Source organism: Pelodiscus sinensis, chromosome 1 (assembly GCF_049634645.1).
Source record: "Pelodiscus sinensis isolate JC-2024 chromosome 1, ASM4963464v1, whole genome shotgun sequence".
NCBI classification, from domain to species: Eukaryota; Metazoa; Chordata; order Testudines; family Trionychidae; genus Pelodiscus; species Pelodiscus sinensis.
Window position 1 is genome coordinate 108,420,367 of NC_134711.1, and position 18,359 is coordinate 108,438,725.

Consider the following 18,359-nt stretch of genomic DNA (forward strand, 5'->3'; position numbering starts at 1 on the left):
CCACAGCACAGAGACCATAAGTCCGAAGCACGCCGATAGTGCTTGACCACTGCTCTGTACTCACCTCGAGTGGAGCACCCTCGGGGACACTACTCGACGAAGAAGAGAGAGTTACTCACCCTGTGCAGTAACGTCTGTTCTTCGAGATGTGTGTCCCCGTGGGTGCTCCACGACCCACCCTCCTCCCTGCTTCGGAGCTTCTGTTTATCTCTTTCAGATGCTTCCGGTTGGGAGGAAACTGACGAGCCAGCCCGCGCTCAGCTGTAACGGTGCGAGGCAACAGGAGCGCATGCGCGGGCCGGCAGGGCTACTGCTGTGGAAGTTTCTCCGTTTTGCGGCGCCGGGACGGACACAGCACCTCAAGTGGAGCACCCACGGGGACACACATCTCGAAGAACAGACGTTACTGCACAGGGTGAGTAACTCTCTCTTTTTCCTCTTAGTCCATTCCACCTAAAGAAGCATTTTAAGTGTTATGCAAAAAAGGGGAATATTCTTCAGAATTAAAAGAGATTTCCTTTGGTCCATACTAAAGTAATCTTGATAACCCAAGTGAAGATATGTACGCACATTTACATAATCTGGATGGCACACATCTGAAAATGTCCTTAAAAGAAACTTTCTCTCCAAATAGTCTGGGAAATTCAACAAGAATAATTCAGTATTAATCAAAAGAAAAATCTTCTTAGTGTCTTCTGTTGGTCCTGTGCATCTTCTTGGTCATTTTCAGGACTTCTCATTATTCTCATTTCTAAAAATTCAGTTTTTAACTCTGCCTTTCAGATTCACAGTTCATATACAAGTTGGTATTATGTGCAAATAAATCAGTTGTGTGATGCAGCACCCTTAAATCATTTATTTTCTTCCTGAATAATAGGCCCTAACTTAATTTGAGATTCTTATTGCCAAAGGAAGTGGCTTTGCCACTGAAGACCAGGAAAATCTTTGAATTCTATATCAAGAACAGCAGATGGACTTTGGTGTCATACACAAATTGCTAACCAAGAGCTAGAGACCTGATCCAAAGTCTATTCAGGTTAATAAAGACGTGATCATTAACTTGAATGGACTTTGGATCAAAGTTATTACATAACAAACAAAACAAAAAATGTCTTGGTACTGTTTGATATCGCTGGATTGAGATTAGGGATGTCAACATATTGATGACTACACGATTAATCAATACCTGGATTTATCAGTTAATCTCTTTGACTACACATACTCTTCCTCTCTCCCGCCCTCCCCCCCCCCCCGCCAATATCAGAGGCAGCAAGGAGAGTGAGGCGGGAGCCGGTGCCTGTGAGAAGTCGGCTTTAAGTGGGGCAGGAGGGACCTGATACAGACAGTGGCCCACGTGTATCGGCTCCTACAGAGCTGCCTTTCCCCCTTTACTGCCTCCCACAGAGGCAGTGGTGGGGCAGGCGGAGCTGGTGCTTGAGGGGAGTCTCCATTGTGAGCACTGGCTCCTCCCCCCCCCCCCCCCCCCCCGGCGCTGCTGCCTCCTCTATTAGAGGCAGCAGGAGGGGACGGGAGGCTGCCATGGAGAAGCGTCTGTCCACCACAGGCCCAGGCTTGCTGCCAGCAGAGACTGCTCTGTGGATGTGGGCACAGCCTCTGTCCACGGGGAATTTGGGCCCCTATGGGCAGGGGATGCCGCTGTCCCATGCTGTTGCCTTTGTATCAGAGGCAGCGGGGTGGGGCAAATGACAGGAACTGGTCTGCATGGGGAGCCTTTTAAACTGGCTCCCCTCGCAGACCGGCTCCCGCCTGCCACCCCATGCTGCTGCCTCTGATACGGAGGCAGCAGCACAGGGTACTGAGGACTCCCTGGGAGTGGGGCAGGAAGTATACTGGCTGCTAAATTTGATGTTACATGACTATTCAATTACACACTATCTAACATCCCTAATTGAGGTACAAGACAGTTTTTTATAATCATTATTAAACACACAGTGTATAAATGTATGTGACTTTTATTTTTAGAATTAAAATATATCTCTTGTCATGATGTCATTTTTAATCGTTGAGGTAATGCTGATCTGTGTGCTGATTAAAGAAAGTTGAGTGAAGAGAGGACATCTTTTAATGTTTAAGAAAAAACATTTCCTTATAATAATAATAATAATAATAATTAATAATACAAAATCTGGTATGTAATAGAATCCTTAATTTGAAGCAGCTTCTTTTTTTAAAATTAGCTGCATTGGTGAATCTGTCTTCAGTTATTTTTCCCCCAGCAAGCATGAGGATTGTTGGTAATGGAATTCTGACAAGTCAAATGATTTTAATGGTCTCTTGTTGGGATAGGTGAGTGAGGAGGAGGTATGCATCGGATGAAGGTAATAAGGAATTACTGTCTCTTTATAGTAAGGAAAATTTACAGAGGCTAGCATTAATATCCTCATAACACGTTAGTCTTATCTGGTAAGTGGTACTTGCTCTAAAGTCTAAATGAAGCAGCTCTTTAGTATTAACAAATCTGCTACTGCACTGTAGTGAAGATTCAGAATAGGTCATGGAGTATTGCAGTGGGGGAGATTGCTTGTCTGGCATCATAAACGTGAAACCTTTTGAAATAGTCTTCTGTAGGCTGAGAAACAAAGAGATTCCATAAATTTAGCTATTTAATTGTTGTGTGAACATTTCTGTAAAAGTACAGTACCAACAAGTATTTTGTTTTTCATTTAAATATGAGCAGAAGGGAGGATGGGAATAAACTTTTGGGAACATTTTTCCATGCTTGTTTCTTTGACTGTTCTCTTCTTACTGAATGTATGGACTAGAAGTGGGGCAGAACAGGGTGTGTCTTACAACTACTGTGATATATTAATGCAACGATGATGACAGGACTAACATCAGGAAGTTGACTTCAGAAGGATAGAGGGTCATCAGGGAAGTCACTTATGTGTTCAAGCTTCTCGTTAATATTTTTAAGTGCTATTACATCTGTTGCTGCTTTTTTCTTAATCCCACATGAATTTAGGAGTCTGTCACACTTCTGATTTATAGTTGATTAAATATTTTTACAGTAGTCTACCCCCATTTATCTCCCACAAAAACACAATTATCAAAGTCTTACTTGCTCATTTCAGAGCACTGTTTCCAGCTTCATTCTCAGCAATGGCTGTCAGACAATAGAAGAGACAATGACCAAGTGGAGATACAGAATCATGGCCCCTGTTGTCTTTACAAAATACAAAAGTGGTAATTTGCAGTAGCTGAAGTGAAATGTTAAAGCTATTGGCACCATGTACAAACTGCTAAATGGTAAATCTGGATGTTAGTATTGGCACGAATTTCTAGTGTGTCTAGGCTTTTACTAGTGAGAAATACCTATATAATATAAACATACCATTCTGTGATTTGTGTTTGGAGTGCCAAACTTAAACTAATCAGAAAAAAATGTCCAAGGCCTGGTAGCTATACAAGAGAGAAGCTGTCAGTTGCTCCTAGTCTTTACACTATTCTTCCTTTTTTACTTGATTGTGGGCCTTCTGTTTAACATTTATCTACAGCTACCTCTTTTTTTTCTGTTCTTTCTTTTTTATTCCAATTTCTAAGGTGCGATGAAATCCACTTTGAGTCTAATCCAGAGAGGAAAGCAAGGAATATAGGGAGTATAGAATTTTATAATAGACGTGTTAATTCAGTTTATCCTTGGCCATGATTCTTCTCCATTGTTGTCTGCAATCAAATTGCTAATGATATTGAGTATGGCTGATCCACTTTCACAGATAGCTTTTTAAAAAATGTCATAGCTTTGAGTAATAGCCCAGAAGATACTGAAGGACACAAACTTTGAAAGAATCAAAGGCAGACTGTGGATTTCTCAAATAATTGTTTGAGATTCCTTGCATCTTATTCCAAAACCTAATTGCTGAGAGACTGGAGAAGCTAAATAAATTCTTTGCTACAGTCTTCACAGCTGGAGATGTTAGGGAGATGCCCAAACCTGAACCATTCCTTTTAGGTGACAAATCTGAGGAATAGACCCAGATTGAGGTGGCGTGGCATTACAGCAAGTTTTAGGACAAACTGATAAACTTAACAGTAACAAGTCACTGGGACCAGATGATATTTGCCCAAGAATTCTGAAAGAACTCAGATGTGAAATTGCGGAACTATTAACTGGTTTGTAACCTGTCTTTTATCAGCTTCTGTACCAAATGACTGGAAGATAGCTAATGTGATGACAATATTTAAAAAGGGCTAAAGAGGAGATCCTGGCAATTACAGACTGAAAAGTCTAATGTCAGTACCGGGAAAATTAGTTGAGACTATAGTAAAGAATAGAATTGTCAGGCACCTAGATGAATATAATTGGTTGGGGAAAATTCAGCATGGTTTCTGTAAAGGGAAATCGTGGCTTACTAATCTACTAGAGTTTTTGAGGGGGTCAACAAACGTGGACAAGGGGGATCCAGTGGATATAGTATACTTAGATTTCCAGAAAGCCTTTGACAAGGTCCCTCACCAATGGTTCTTATTTTAAAGTAAGTTGTCAGAAGATAAGAGGAAGATCCTCCCATGGAAGATCCTCCCATTGATAACTGGTTAAAAGATAGGAACAAATAAATGGTAAGTTTTCAGAATGGAGAGCGGTAACTTGTGGTGTCCCCTAAAGTCGTACTGAGGCCAGTCCTATTCAACATATTTATAAATGATCTGGAGAAAGGGGTAAACAGTGAGGTGGCAAAATTTGCAGATGATACTAAACTGCTCAAAACAGTTAAGATCAAAGCAGACTGTGAAGAACTTCAAAAGGCTCTCTCAAAACTATGTGATTGGGCAACAAAATGGCAAATGAATTTTAATGCTAATAAATGCAAAGAAACACACATTGGAAAAAATAATCCCAGCTATACATACAATATGATGGAGACTAATTTAGCCACTAACCACTCAAGAGAGAGATCTTAGAGTCATTGTGGATAGTTCTCTGAAAACATCCAGTCAATTGTGTGGTGGCAGTTTAAAAAGCAAACAGAATGTTAGGAATCATTAAAAAAGGGATAGATAATATCTTATTGCCTCTATATAAATCCGCAGTATGCCCACATCTTGAATACGGCATACAGGTGTGGTTACCTCATCTGAAAAAAGATATATTGCAATTGGAAAAGGTTTAGAAAAGGGCAACAAAAATGATTAGGGGTTTGGAATGGGTGCCAAATGGAGAGATTAAAAAGACTTGGACTTTTCAGCTTAGAAAGGAAGAGACTAAGGGAGGGATATGATAGAGGTCTATAAAATCATGAGTGGTCTGGAAAAAATTAATAAGGAAAAGAACTGGGGGGGGGGGTCACCAAATGAAACTAATAGGTAGCAGGTTTAAAAAATAGAGAAAGAAGTTTTTCTTCATGCAATCCACGTCAACCTGTGGAACTCCTTGCCAGAGGATGTTGTGAAGACCAGGACTTTAACAGGAAACAAAAAAAGAACTAGATACATTCATGGAGGTTAGGTCCATCAATGGCTATTAGCCAGGGTGGGTAGGAATGGTGTCCCTCACCACTATTTGTCAGAGGTTCGAAATGGATGACAGGAGAGGGATCACTTGATGAGTACCTGTTCTGTTCACTCCCTCTGGGGCATCTGGCATTGACCATTGTTGGAAGACCAGATACAGGACTAGATGGTCCTTTGGTCTCACCCAGTATGTCTGTTCTTAAGTTGTAATGTGACAGTTCTACTTTTATATATGACTGCTTTCATGGGTGGAAGATAGAAATCCAGAGTTTTCCAGGGCATTAGTTGAATTTAAAATGTATGGGTTTTTCCTCCCCACAAAGGCACCTTAAATCAGTGGAGTGATTCAGTAGGAAAAAGGCAGTTGTAGTCAGTAATATCTTTTCCCCCAGAGTTACTGAAAGTAGTAAAAAAAAAAAAAGTCGTAAAGAGAAAGCAAAAAACTACCCACAGTGAAATTCAATGTAAGACTATGACCCCTAAGTCTGACCTTCCCAAAGGTTCCATCTCTGTTTTAGTTTTTTCTTTTTCTTTCTGCAATCCTCTTTTCTTTCTGTGAGGATGGCTTTGGGGAACATTTTACATATAATTGTATGTACTACTCAGTTTGCTTTCCTGTGTTATAACTGTTCTATTAGCAGTGTTGTTAACAGGATGCAAAATATCAATGTGATTCATATTTTTGCAGAGTTGGGTTGCCAATCTCCCAGTTTCACAAGAGTTTCCCAGAACCATGTTCTGTCTCCAGGAGGCTGCTAAAGTCAATGTGGGAGATTTTAGGCCACTAAAAGTCTGGTGGCTCAACAGAGCTAAAGCCGGTTACCTGCCCGCCTTAGCTCCATGCCACTCCTGGAAGCAGCCAGCATGTCCATGTGGCCCATGGGGAGGGCCAGGTCATGTCTGCATGATTACCTGCCTCAAGCACTAACTCCACAGCTCCAATTAAGAATGTTAAGTATCATGTAATTCACTAATCAAATCACTAGTCAATAGGGCGGTGCTGCTGCTTTGAAACGTTGTGGCAGCACCGCACAGCTGATCCCAGGCTCTGTGTGGTGCAGCCGCTTTGAAACACCACTGCAGCATTTCAAAGTGGCAGCACCACACGGAGTCCAGGGCTCAGTGTGGCGCTGCCGCTTTGAAGTACCTCCCTGCTTCCCCCCCCCCTTGCTGCCTCTGTGTGATAGAGGCAGCAAAGGGGGGAGTGACTAATCGACTATCCAATAAGTATTTGCTCATCGGGTAGTCAACTAGTCCTTAACATCCCTAGCTCCAAATGGCTAGGAACTGCAGGAACATGCTATCTGCTCCCAGGAGGGGCAGGCAGAGAGTCTGCCCCAGCCTGGCTGCTCTGCGAACCAGGAGCCCTCCAGGCAAGCGTTGCCTGGCCAGAGCATGCACCTCTCACCTCCTCCCACACCCATCCCCCTGTCTCATCCCTGAGTCTCCTGCTGTACTCAGACTGCCTCCCAAAACCTGCACCTCGCACTTATTCCCGCATCCCTATGCATGTCCCCAGGCTTAGCTCAGAGCTCCATCCAAACTCCTTCTCAGAGCCCGCATTCCTCACCCCCTTGTGCACTCAAAACACCTGCCCCAGCCCTGAACTCCTTCTATCACCCGTGGCCGTCCTTAGCCATAGGCAGAATAGGCAGTTGCCTAGGGCACCAGTATTTCTGGGGCACCAATACTGTTAGCTTATGATTGTGTTGCTAAGAGCAAGTCAGGCATAGGGGCACCAGTTTAATAATCCTGCCTAGGGCACCATAAATCCTAAGGACAGCCCTGCCAGCACCTAAACTCCCTCCAAAACTTGCAACTTGTATCCCCTCTTGCAACGCAACCCACTACTCCAGGCTCAGCCCAGAGCCCCCTCCCACACTACATACTCTCTGGCTCAAGTCTAAAGCCCACATGCCCTGCTGCACAACAGAGCCCTGCCCTAGCCCAGTAAAAGTGAGTTAGGATGTGGGACAGTGACAGAGGGAGGGGGATAGAGTAAGAGTGTGGTGGCCTTGAAGAAGGGGTGAGGCAGGGGACAGAACAAGGGTGTTTGGGTTTATGTGATTAAACAGTTGGCAGCCTTACTGCAGAGAAGAAAAATGTTGATTTGTATCCATTTGTGAGTTCACTGAACTGCTAAATATTACTCAAGTTTGTCACCAAAGTGCCAAAAAGCTAATGTCACTCACCATTCAATTCATACCCACTAGAAAGTGCAGAGCCTTCTTATTTCTTCCTTCTTCAAGGGCAATGTCTAAATTTATTTGAGACCCTGTATATCAACTATTATGAAATTTAGAAAGTCACATTAGAAGACTTTTTCCTCCTATGTTTGCATCTAGCTTTCTGGTGCAAGTTGGAGAGTTCTGTGTAGGTTTTTATAAATTGCCCAATCATTGTGATAATGTCTAAATGCAAAACAGAAAAGCCCGCAAGAGAGTTTTTTCCTTTTTTAAGGGCTCCATCTATCACTTGGTTTTGCTACTTACTACAGATCTGATTTTTTTTTCTTATTTTTCTTCTCTGGAGTTCCATGTTTTACATATATAAACAACTCATAACCAAAAAAATGTTTTGGCAGAACCAGGAGCAAGGAATAGAACAATTAATGATGCAGTTTAACAAAAACTCACTATGTCATGTGTAGTAAGATGAGGGTGTGAAACATAAGCCCAGATATCACAGGCCAGGTATGAGGCGTGAGGCATAGACAGCAATGGTCAAGATTTTGCTAATATAAAGCAAAGTTAAGCTGTGAGAGCAAGGCAGGCCCTCCTCATAGAAATTGGCAAAAACAGGGCTGATACTACAGAAACACTCAGACCTAAGCGGTACTAGGCGCAGGCTGTGCGCACATTCCAGAGGGGTCACAACAGAACACCTCGTTAAGAAACATCTTAGTTCCAACACACATCCCACAAATAACATACATACCAACTTAGGTTCAGGAGCGGGTTGAAATTGACAGCATGATGGATAGTAATGGAAACCCCTCTGGTGTGAGTAAGGGGTGGTAAAGGCAACAGAGGGTGTCAACCTGATACGTCACAAGTGATGTGTAACTTGTTTATAACTGTGTATAAAAGTGCACCCCAAAGGTCAACTGACCATGGGGGGGGGGGCACGAAAATCCTGAGTGCTTAGTTGTGTGTTAGTCCATTGTCACGGCTTACATAAGGTGTAATGGCACAGCGGCAAGTCTATTTGATGACAGCTATTACTGTATGTTGCTTGGCAATAAACCTTCTTGGGTGCTTTCAATTCTTATTTGATTTGTGGTCTCTGGGAGTTTTTTGTATTAAGTAATTGCGTTAGCGGAGCACACACATGCACGCAGCCAAAAGTTCATCATGTGCTCCTCGCAGCATCATTCAAAAAGAAACTATTAATTTACAAAATAACAGTTCTCTGACGGAGTAAAGGACCTGTCAGGAACCCATCGAGATGATTCTGCCTGACTGACCGACACCATGCTTTGGAATATCAGTGCTGTATGTGTTTGTTAGGCTCTGCTACTCATTTCTGACATTTATATTGTTTTATGGGGACAGGTGGGAAGGCTCACAATGGAGTGGATATGAGTTAGAGAAATTCCCATGATTTTTCTCAGCTGATTTGTCTGAGTCTGGAAAAACAAATTTATAACTAAACTCTACTTACTGATTAGACTGTAGGTGGCTAATATGCTAAGGGAGAAGAGAGTGACTTATTGAGAGTTGTTTGCATGAGTGCACGCTGTGCGCTTTCCAGTAATGCCTGGAACTCTAGCATCTGCATAAATGTTTTCAGAGGATGCCTGTATGGCTGCATGACATTTTAGGGCAAGTAATTAAACAAATACTGTAGAGATTTTGCTGATAACATTAATATGCAAAATATCCTTTGCACATTTATTTCAAGTAACAGTTTCCAAATAGACACAACAGCAATGATTTTTACATGTTAATACGAGAGCACTGTTTCAGCCTGTTCTGGCAACAACAATAGGACCTACTTCTGTCCTTCAGTATTCACTTTCCAGAATGGTGCAATTTGCTAGGCTGGGTACCTTGAGTTCTTAGATATTTGTCTGGGCACAGGACAGTGTGTATTTATAGACTTAACTTTGATTTCCAACTTCCTTTTCATAAATCATTTTCCAGTTGTTCACAGCTGTATAGATGGGCCTTACTAGATCTTATGAAGCAAAATGGAATGGACAATCCCAAACTCTACATCCGATCTAAGGAGAAGATTCCAAAGAATGTAGTCAACACCACTGCCTAATGTAGACAAGCTAATAAACATTTTTCAAGGCTGGCACAGTTAACACTCTATAATGAGATTTTTGGGACTCGCTACTTCATTCTTTTTTGAGAAGTTGACGGAATTGAGCCCTAAGTAGTTTTGAAAACATTGAAAGATTTTATCTGCATCAGAAGGACTCAACAAGGGTTGAAATCTTACTCGTGCAACATACGTTTTTAATATGAAAACCTGTTCATTAGTTTTGTGGAAAGCTCCCTTATTGTAACTGAACAGGTCATTGTCACCCTGTAAATCCATTTCATTTACATTCTTCTTTGAACATCAAGCACTATAGAAAAGTATCTTGAATACCTTTTTGAAAGTTAGTTACGTGTTATATCCTGCCCTCCGGACTAGACACAAGTCTTATTAGACTATCTCCACCTGATAGTGGTAACAGAGATCTGCACAGCTCTCTTGGCAGGTAGATATACAGCAGTACTGTAACAGATTAGAAGTGCCAAGCTTGAGAACCAGCATCACTCTGCACTGTTCAAGTCTAGTGGGGGACATGTCCATCCCATGGAGATATGCATCTAGAAATAAGATTCTTCTTTAAACTGTAGTTACACTACCAGGATGGCAGATTCAGAACCAGATCTCTTTCCAAATCTCTTTAAAATCAACTGTTATTCCTTATACTCTGTGTTCTGTAAAATACTTCCAGAGAAACAAAGGGAGCATTTCAACACCAAGAACTGAAAGGACAGAAAACACAGGCATAGATTTGCTACTTCTTCTTCCCTCATTTCAGCTGCTTATCAGACAGCATGTGTGATGTAAGGAGCAAAGGTGTTCATATGGATGAGAGAGGCCTACAACTGTAGAGAAGTAGTCTAAGTCCTTGTTACTTTAGTGTTCCAAGGTGGGTGATTACAGTGTGAGCTAATGTAGCCTACAACACTAGAGATGCATAGAATGTCTCTCCAGTTCGCTCATTTTACTTGATTTTTAAATCAATGGTTGGCATGCTTCAAGAAATCAAAGTATTCTCACCAGCCTAAAATAGCTTGTTTTTCAGTCTTGTGGCCAAGTCATCACTGTAGAGACAGGGATGTACCTTTACTGTCAGAAATATCTCATATTCTCTTGGTAAAACCTGGCATTCAGTTCCCTTGGCACTACTTCTTCCAAATTACATTGTGGGTGTAAACAAGTATTTTTTTATATATATATATTTACTCCTGACCCCTGCAGTGCACTTCAGTGGCCTTTGAATATAGGCAGGACACTTAAACTTGCAACTATGAAGAGATTCTTAATAAAAAATGAGTATATGAGGATATTACGTTTCAGATGCTTGAAATCCAAACTTGACTTCCCACCAGAACTTCAAGTGGATTTTTCATGCAAGAGCATTTGAGGAAAAACTGAAACTACGCTTGGCTGAAACTGTACAGACATCTGTCCTGTTTTCTTAATAGGCTAACATTTGCTTCAGACAATAAAATATTTTTTCCCACCTGGACATAGTGAATTGCAAAACTACAAGGCTGTGTTTCCCTTCTTCTTCACCTGCCTGTGCGAGTGCATGAGGAAATCCAAAGGTCTGCTACTGTTCCACCTCTGCTTGCTTTTAAGCTTCTTTGGAACTGCACACTAACTTTTTCCTTACAAATAACCCTTTCCTACCTGTACTATCTTATCTGAAAGGACTGTGGTATCACAGTTGCTCAGGGCAAGCACATCTGTCTTGCTTTGCTACATTTTTCCTTCGCTGTATTATGCACTGCCTCTTTCTTCACTTCATCTTTCCTTCCTTTTTTTGCGAAGATATTTTGATAGCACTTAGTTGTTAATGGGCTCTGATTCTTATTTCCAAATTAGTCTACTTCACCTGGTCTCCCATCATTTTCCAGGATAACCTGCGTAAAAAGGATGATCGGATTGAAGAATTGGAAGAGGCGCTGAGAGAAAGTGTGCAGATAACTGCAGAGCGGGAAATGGTGCTAGCACAAGAGGAATCAGCCAGGACTAATGCTGAGAAACAGGTCTGCAATCTTATACAGTCATTGATGTTGCTGTTAGGCAAATAAGAGGTATAGCCTGACAATATAGTAATAATCATTCTTAGTCTTCGAATTGTACCTTACCTTTTGGGGATCCTAAAGCACTGTGCAGACATTACTAGTGTGCTCCATGTCTGTCCTTGCCTGAAACGAAAAATTAGTATTTAATGTACTGTAGTTTTGAAAGAGAGGTTGGTATGACATTCCTTTGACGTGTGCACATCACTGATATATTCCTGTGTGTAAATATGTTCACACATACTGTACTATATATATTGGATTATTATTAACTTGTATTACCATAGCACATAGGAGTGATATAGACAACAAGGTACCATTGTTCTAGGCACTATACACCTACAAAACAAAAGGAAGGTAAGAGTCGCAAAGAGTTTGCAATCTTAGTGTAAGACAAGGGACAATAGATGGGGAGTACAAAGGAACAGTGAGAAGTTAGAGGTCAGCTGAATGGTGAGCAATGGTCTCAGCACACCAGCATCTTCGCCTTTTTCAAGTTTTTTAAAGGCATAATGGAGCAAATAACTAAGCAATCAGTTTAACACCTAGAAGATAATAAGGTGAGAAATTCCAGTTAGCATGGATTTGTCAAGAACAAATCATGTCAAACCAACCTAATAGCTTTCTTTGACAGTATAACAAGCATTGAGGATAGTGGTAAGAAATAGATGTGGTATATCTTGACTTTATTAGGGCATTAGATATTGTCTTGCATACCATTCTCATAAACAAATTAGGAAAATGCAGCCTCTCTGGAGCCACTATAGCAGGTATGGGCAAAAGGGCCTCCACTGGCCATATCAAGTGAGTTAATCCAGCTCACGGAGGCCCTGCCTCTCCCCCATCCTCATGCCAGTTAGAGCCTGGGGGTGGGGGAAAAGCACATGAAGTTTCCTTTGCCCTGCCAAGAGCATGCGGCACTTAAAAGCACCACATGCTCCTGGTAGGGTGGGAGGAGACTTCGTACACTCCCCCGCCCCCAAAACCTGATTGGCCTGGGTATGGGGAGAACATGCGAAGTTTCCTCTGCCCTGCCTCCGCCCTGCAAGGCGCACACAGCCCTTAGAAGCTCTGCGCGCTCCTGGCAGGGCAGGAGGAGACTTTGCGTGCTCCCCTGCCCCCAAGCCCTGTTTGGCTTGGGAATGGGAGTATGCGAAGTTTTCTCCACCCTGCAAGAAGCACGTGGCAGGGCAGGAGGAGACTTCATACGTTCCTCCATCCCCAAGCCCTGATTGGCCTGGAGGTAGGAGGAGGAGCATCTGAAGTCTCCTCTCATCACCCGGGGCATGGGCAGCAAGGGGGAACCTCAGGGGGGAGGGGGGCACTTCATGCGCTCCTCCACCCCCAGACCAATTATGGTCTTTGGGTGAAGAAGCAAGGAAGTATTCTGGCCCTGCCCCTTCTTCTTGAGGCCCCGCCCCTTCTGGTGAGGCCCGGGGCCACTTCAAAAATTTCTGAAGTGGCCCCCAGCAAAAAATTATTGCTCATCCTTGTACTATAAGGTGGGTGCATAACTGGATGAAAAAGTGTTCCCAGCGTAGTTTTCAGCGGTTCACAATCAAGCTGGAAGGGCATATTAAATGGGGTCCTGCAGGGATGCATTCTGGGTCCCATTCTGTTGAATAATTTCATCAATGATTTAGAGAATGGCATAGAAAATATATTTATGAAGTTTGTGGATGATTCCAAGCTGGGATAGGTTGTGAAGGATAGGATTACATTTCAGAATGATTTGGATGAACTGGAGAAATAGAGTGACATAAATAGGATTAAATTCAATGCGGACAAACAGAAGAAGGAATAGATCAGTGGCTCATATACAAAATTATAAATGACTGCCTACGAAACTGAGGAAAAGGATCTGGGGGTTATAAGCTAAATATGAGTCAACAGTGTAGTACTTCCGCAGGAAAAAAAAAAGCAGCAAACCATTCTAGGATATGTCAACAGGAGTGTTGTAAACAAAACATGAGAAGTGTTGTGTCAAGTTCTCGGCAGCACATTTCAGGAAAGATTTGGACAAATATTTAAAAGTCCAAAAAAGAGCAACAAAAATGATCAAAAGGTCTAGAAAACATAACCTATGAGGGAAAATTGAAAAAAAAATAGGTTTGTTCAATTTAAAGTAGGGATTTGAGCGACTAGTTGACTATCCAATAAGCATATGCTTATCGGATAGTGAACTAGTGACTTGACTAGTCACTCTCCCCCCTTGCTGCCTGTATCAGAGAGAGGCAGCAAGGGGGGAGCAGGAGTTGGTGCTGGGGCAAGCCGGTTTAAAAGCTGATTCCCCCTCCAGCACCATCTCTGTAGGGGGGGCAGGGGAAGCAGAGGCATAGCGGGGGACCGGGCATGAGCCGGGAATCAGCTAATACATTTAAAAAGCACAAGCGCAATAGGGGGGACTGGGCGTGAGCTGGGATAGCTGATTCCTGGCTCACGCCTAGTCCCCCTGCTGTGCTTCAGCCTTTTAAATGTATTAAGAGCTTGGCGACTCTTACTACTTTTAAAAGGCAGAGCTGCAGCAGAGTTAGCTCCCAGGGTTGGGAGCTAACCCCACTGCAGCTCTGCAGTTTCCCCCCCTTATCAACTAATCAACGGAAATTCCATCGACTAGTCGATTAGCTAATTAAACGCCCTGTAACATCCCTAGTTTGAAGTAGAGAAGACAGAGAATGGACATAGCAGTTTTTAAGTACATAAAAGGTTGTTACAAGGAGGTGGGAGAAAAATTGTTAACCTCTGAGGATAGGAGGAGAAGAAATGGGCTTAAATTGCAAGGGAAGTGTAGATTGGACGTTAGGAAGCATTTCCTGTCAGAATGGTTAAGCGCTGGCATAAATTGCCTAGGGAGCTTGTGAAATCTCCATCATGAGAAATTTTCAGAAGAAGGTTAAATAAACACCTGTCAGGAATGTTGTAGATCAGGGGTCGGCACCCTATGGCTAGTGAGCCAAATATGGCTCATGAGGGAGCCAGATATAACTTCTGGAGCCCCAACTCAGCTCCTCCCCCCCTTCCCCTGCTTTCCTTGTAGCAGAGAGCCAAGACTGGCACTACAGCCTTATGACCCTCCAAAAAATTGGAATGCCAGTGCTGGCTTCCTGGGGAGAGGAGGGGAGAGCCCTGAGACTTCTCCAATCTGGCATGCAGGGAACAAGTGGAACAAAAAAAGTCGATGTGGTGCTCTTTTCTTTCTCTTGGCATGTGGGAAACAAGCAGCCAAAATGTCTCTGTACTCTCTGGCTTTTTTCGTCCCTTGGGAAACACTTCCCTGGAGGCTTTCCCTGTGAATCCTTCCCGGACGCTTCCGGGGAATGGGAGCAGCAGAAGGCCATGTTACATGGTGCATGCCACGCTGCACAAAAACAAATAAGTTCCTCCCCACCCCCCCAAGTCCGGACTCCAATGCCCTCACTCACCCCCCCATGGCCAGACACCCTCTGCCCCCTGGCCAGTATCTACCTCTGGCCCCTGGTCAGACACCCCCCTGCTGCTTCGCCAGACACCTCATGCCCCCAGCCCCCTCACCAGACAGCCCTTGCCCCCTGGCCAGAATCCCCCCTGCCTGCTGCCCAGGTATACCCTGGCCAGGCAGCCAGCCCCCAGCCTGCTCCTGCCCCCTGGCCAGACAGCCTGCTCCTTGGCCAGACTTCGCCCCCTCCTATACCCTACCACCTCCTACCCAGATCCTGCACTCCCGTCTCTATCCTATTCTCTGGCAGCCGTGTCCTGCACACTTAACCCTCATTGTTGGCCCCACCCCAGAGCCTAGGGAAGCCCACAAATCCACTAACCCTGGAACCTCAGAAGAGTAAATCTGGCCTGAGGCCTTGAACCTCAAGGTCCTTCCTGCCCCTCCCCCTACTATGCTTCTCATTTGTGTGGTCCCTGACTCATGTTTCTGTGGGTCAGTGGCTCCCACACAAAAAAGGTTCCCCACTCCTGCCATAAATCAAGACAATGTTGAAACCTTTTGTGTTGGACATAATATGTTACTTTATTTAAAAATGAAGCCTGGCCAAAAAGCCCCCAATTGGGGCCCAACCTCAATCTGGCCACAGCATCATAACACTCCTGCACCTCCACACACACCAACCTTGTGCTCTGAGTCCATCATACACCCTAGTCTCCTTCCCTGAGCCCCTTGTATGCCCCAACCCAGACTCCTGCACCCCCACATCATCAGCCCCCTACCGTAAGATTGACAGAAGATAGCCTGAAGCCTTGCATGAAATTGGATTTGACCAGTTATGATATAAACTTTAAAGAAATTTGTGGAAATTTCTGCAGCAGCAGACGTCCCATTAAATAAAGTCTGTGAGTACGTTTCATTTATACTATTATTAATCATTATGTCAATTATTTATAATATTGCCATGTATATTTTTGGTCATGCAAATAGGCATTCTTATATGGCTCTTTGTTGACCACTTGTTCTAAATTTTGATGTAGTTTGGCACTCTGGTTTGAAAAGGTTGCCGACCTCTGTTCTAGATAGTACTTAGTCCTGCCATGAATGCAAGGGACTAAACTAGTTGACCTTTCCAGGTTGCTTCCAGTTCTATGATTCTATGATCAAAGCAGTGGACTAGAAAACTGATCTTTTTGGCAGCATTCAAAATAGATATTATGTGGGGAAGGATAGAGTGGCATTTATCAAGGTCAGAAAGAACAATGTAATATCTTGCTACATAAGATGAGAGCTTGCACACAAGTTGTAGCTTTCTGAATAGAAGTGAGCGGCTGTTTCTTAGAAATGTTATACAGAAAAAAATTGCAAGATTTAGACAGTGTGGATGTGAAGACCTAGATAGAGGTCTAAGTTGAAGAGGACACTCAGGTTGCTGACCTTAGTAACAGATAGGATAGCAGTGATGTTCACAAATTGAGAGAGGAGGTGTTGGGAAGGGGAGATTAACAGCTCTGTTAGCTATGTTGAGTTTGAGCTGATGGCTAAACAACCACAAGAGGTCAGAGAGGTGTCAAGATTTTAATTTGGACAAGGAAAAAGGTCTCTCTTAGAGGTGAATTGTCAGCATAGAGACTGTAGTTGTGTCTGTGTTTATAGATGAGCCTGTCCAGAAATAAGGTGCAGAGGAGAAAACTCAGATGATCACTGTGGAACCCTCATAGAAAATTGCGAGGAAGGGGGCATGAGTAGGATCTTCTGAAAAACATGCTATAGGTGAGATTGAAAAGTTACGAGCAGTCTTAGGAAAAGACAGATTGATGGAATCCAAGGGAAGACAAGATTTCAAGAAGAAAAGCAAAGTGTCAATGTAACTGACAATTCAAAGAGCAAGGGGATGGAATACTGTTTCTGAGTTTGGCTAGGAAGAAATCACTAGAGCCCTTGACAAGAACAGTTTCAGTGTTGGGTCAGGGTGGAAGCAGGGTCTAAGATGGGGGTGGAGAGAGAAACACCAGATAGAAAATGTAAACAGCACATTCAATGGGCTAACAGATGAAAGGGAGATGAAGCAGCAGTTGGAGAGTTACATGGTGGGGTTTTTTAAGTTTGGCGGGACTAAAGAATGATTGTATTGTGAAGAGATAGAGCAGGGGGAGGCAGGAAAAGAGATTAAGTGTAAGGGGATCAGAGTGGAGATCTGGGGATGGGGTGGTGGTGTTGCAACAAGTGGAGGGGTTACAGGAAGATAGAGATGAGAAACTTCTGCATCTATGACAAGGAAGGAGAGGTGTGCAGGAAGAGAAGGAAAGACAAGCCAAAGGGAGGAGACGGTCCTATCATTTTTTTATTTTCCTCTTGGAAGTAATCAGAGAGAGAAGTGAAGTGTTTGAAGAGTAAGACAAAGGTGACATAAAAGTAGTTGGGATTGCAAGTGTGTGGCTTTATTTAAGTTGGTGAAGTGGAGTTGTTTAATTAGGAAGATGGTGGTACTGGAAGAGGGGAGAATGGAGGAAGTCAGTTGTTCAAAGTTATTTCACCAAAGATGCTCTGCAGCACAAGAGTAGCAGTGGAGGAAGCAAAAGTTTAGGATGAGTCTGGGCTGAGAAGATGGCAGGACAGAACTCACAAGTAGGAGAGGGGGGAAAGAATGAAGGAAAAAAGCATGGAGAGACTCAACAACTACATCAAGTGAAAAGAGGGCTGCGCAAATGAGAAGCCATCAAGACTGATGGAGTGGAAGATCTGGAAGGTGACAAGGTGTGAGGGGGGCTACTGGAGGACAATGCTAAAAGAGACTAGGTGATGGTTGGAGAGGGGGAACTCAGCAACAGAGTGCAGTGCTTAGTGAAAGACAACTCCTGAGGACACCTCTGCTGGTGAATGGGAAAGTTGAACCAGAGCTGCAGGTCTAATGAAGACATGAAGGTGAAGAAATGTGCAGGGAAGGGGTCAGGTGTGTCATTAACATGGAAGGACATGTGGAAGATTGTGAGGAGAGGAAGAGAGAGAGCCAGGAGCTGAAAGCAGAGGAGGGATGATAGGAAAGAGTTGGATGGATGGTAGATGACAGCAACATTGAAGGGACGAGAAGGGTTGTTCAAAAGAAGGCTGTTCAAAAGTAAAAGGGGAGAGAGAGGAGTTGGAAGTAGCAGAAATGG

The 18,359-nt window shown here is 43.4% G+C and overlaps 1 protein-coding gene across 8 annotated transcripts in view; it reads left to right on the plus strand.

Annotated features, from left to right (window-relative positions):
- The window catches only part of ERC1 (ELKS/RAB6-interacting/CAST family member 1), a 507,898-nt gene that overhangs the window by 266,478 nt on the left and 223,061 nt on the right, over positions 1 to 18,359 (plus strand). For all 8 annotated transcript variants that reach the window (XM_075941054.1, XM_075941075.1, XM_075941087.1 and 5 more), the window contains one exon: positions 11,619 to 11,750. In XM_075941054.1, the coding sequence (XP_075797169.1) occupies positions 11,619 to 11,750 (132 nt within the window). The remainder of the gene's footprint in view (positions 1 to 11,618; positions 11,751 to 18,359) is intronic.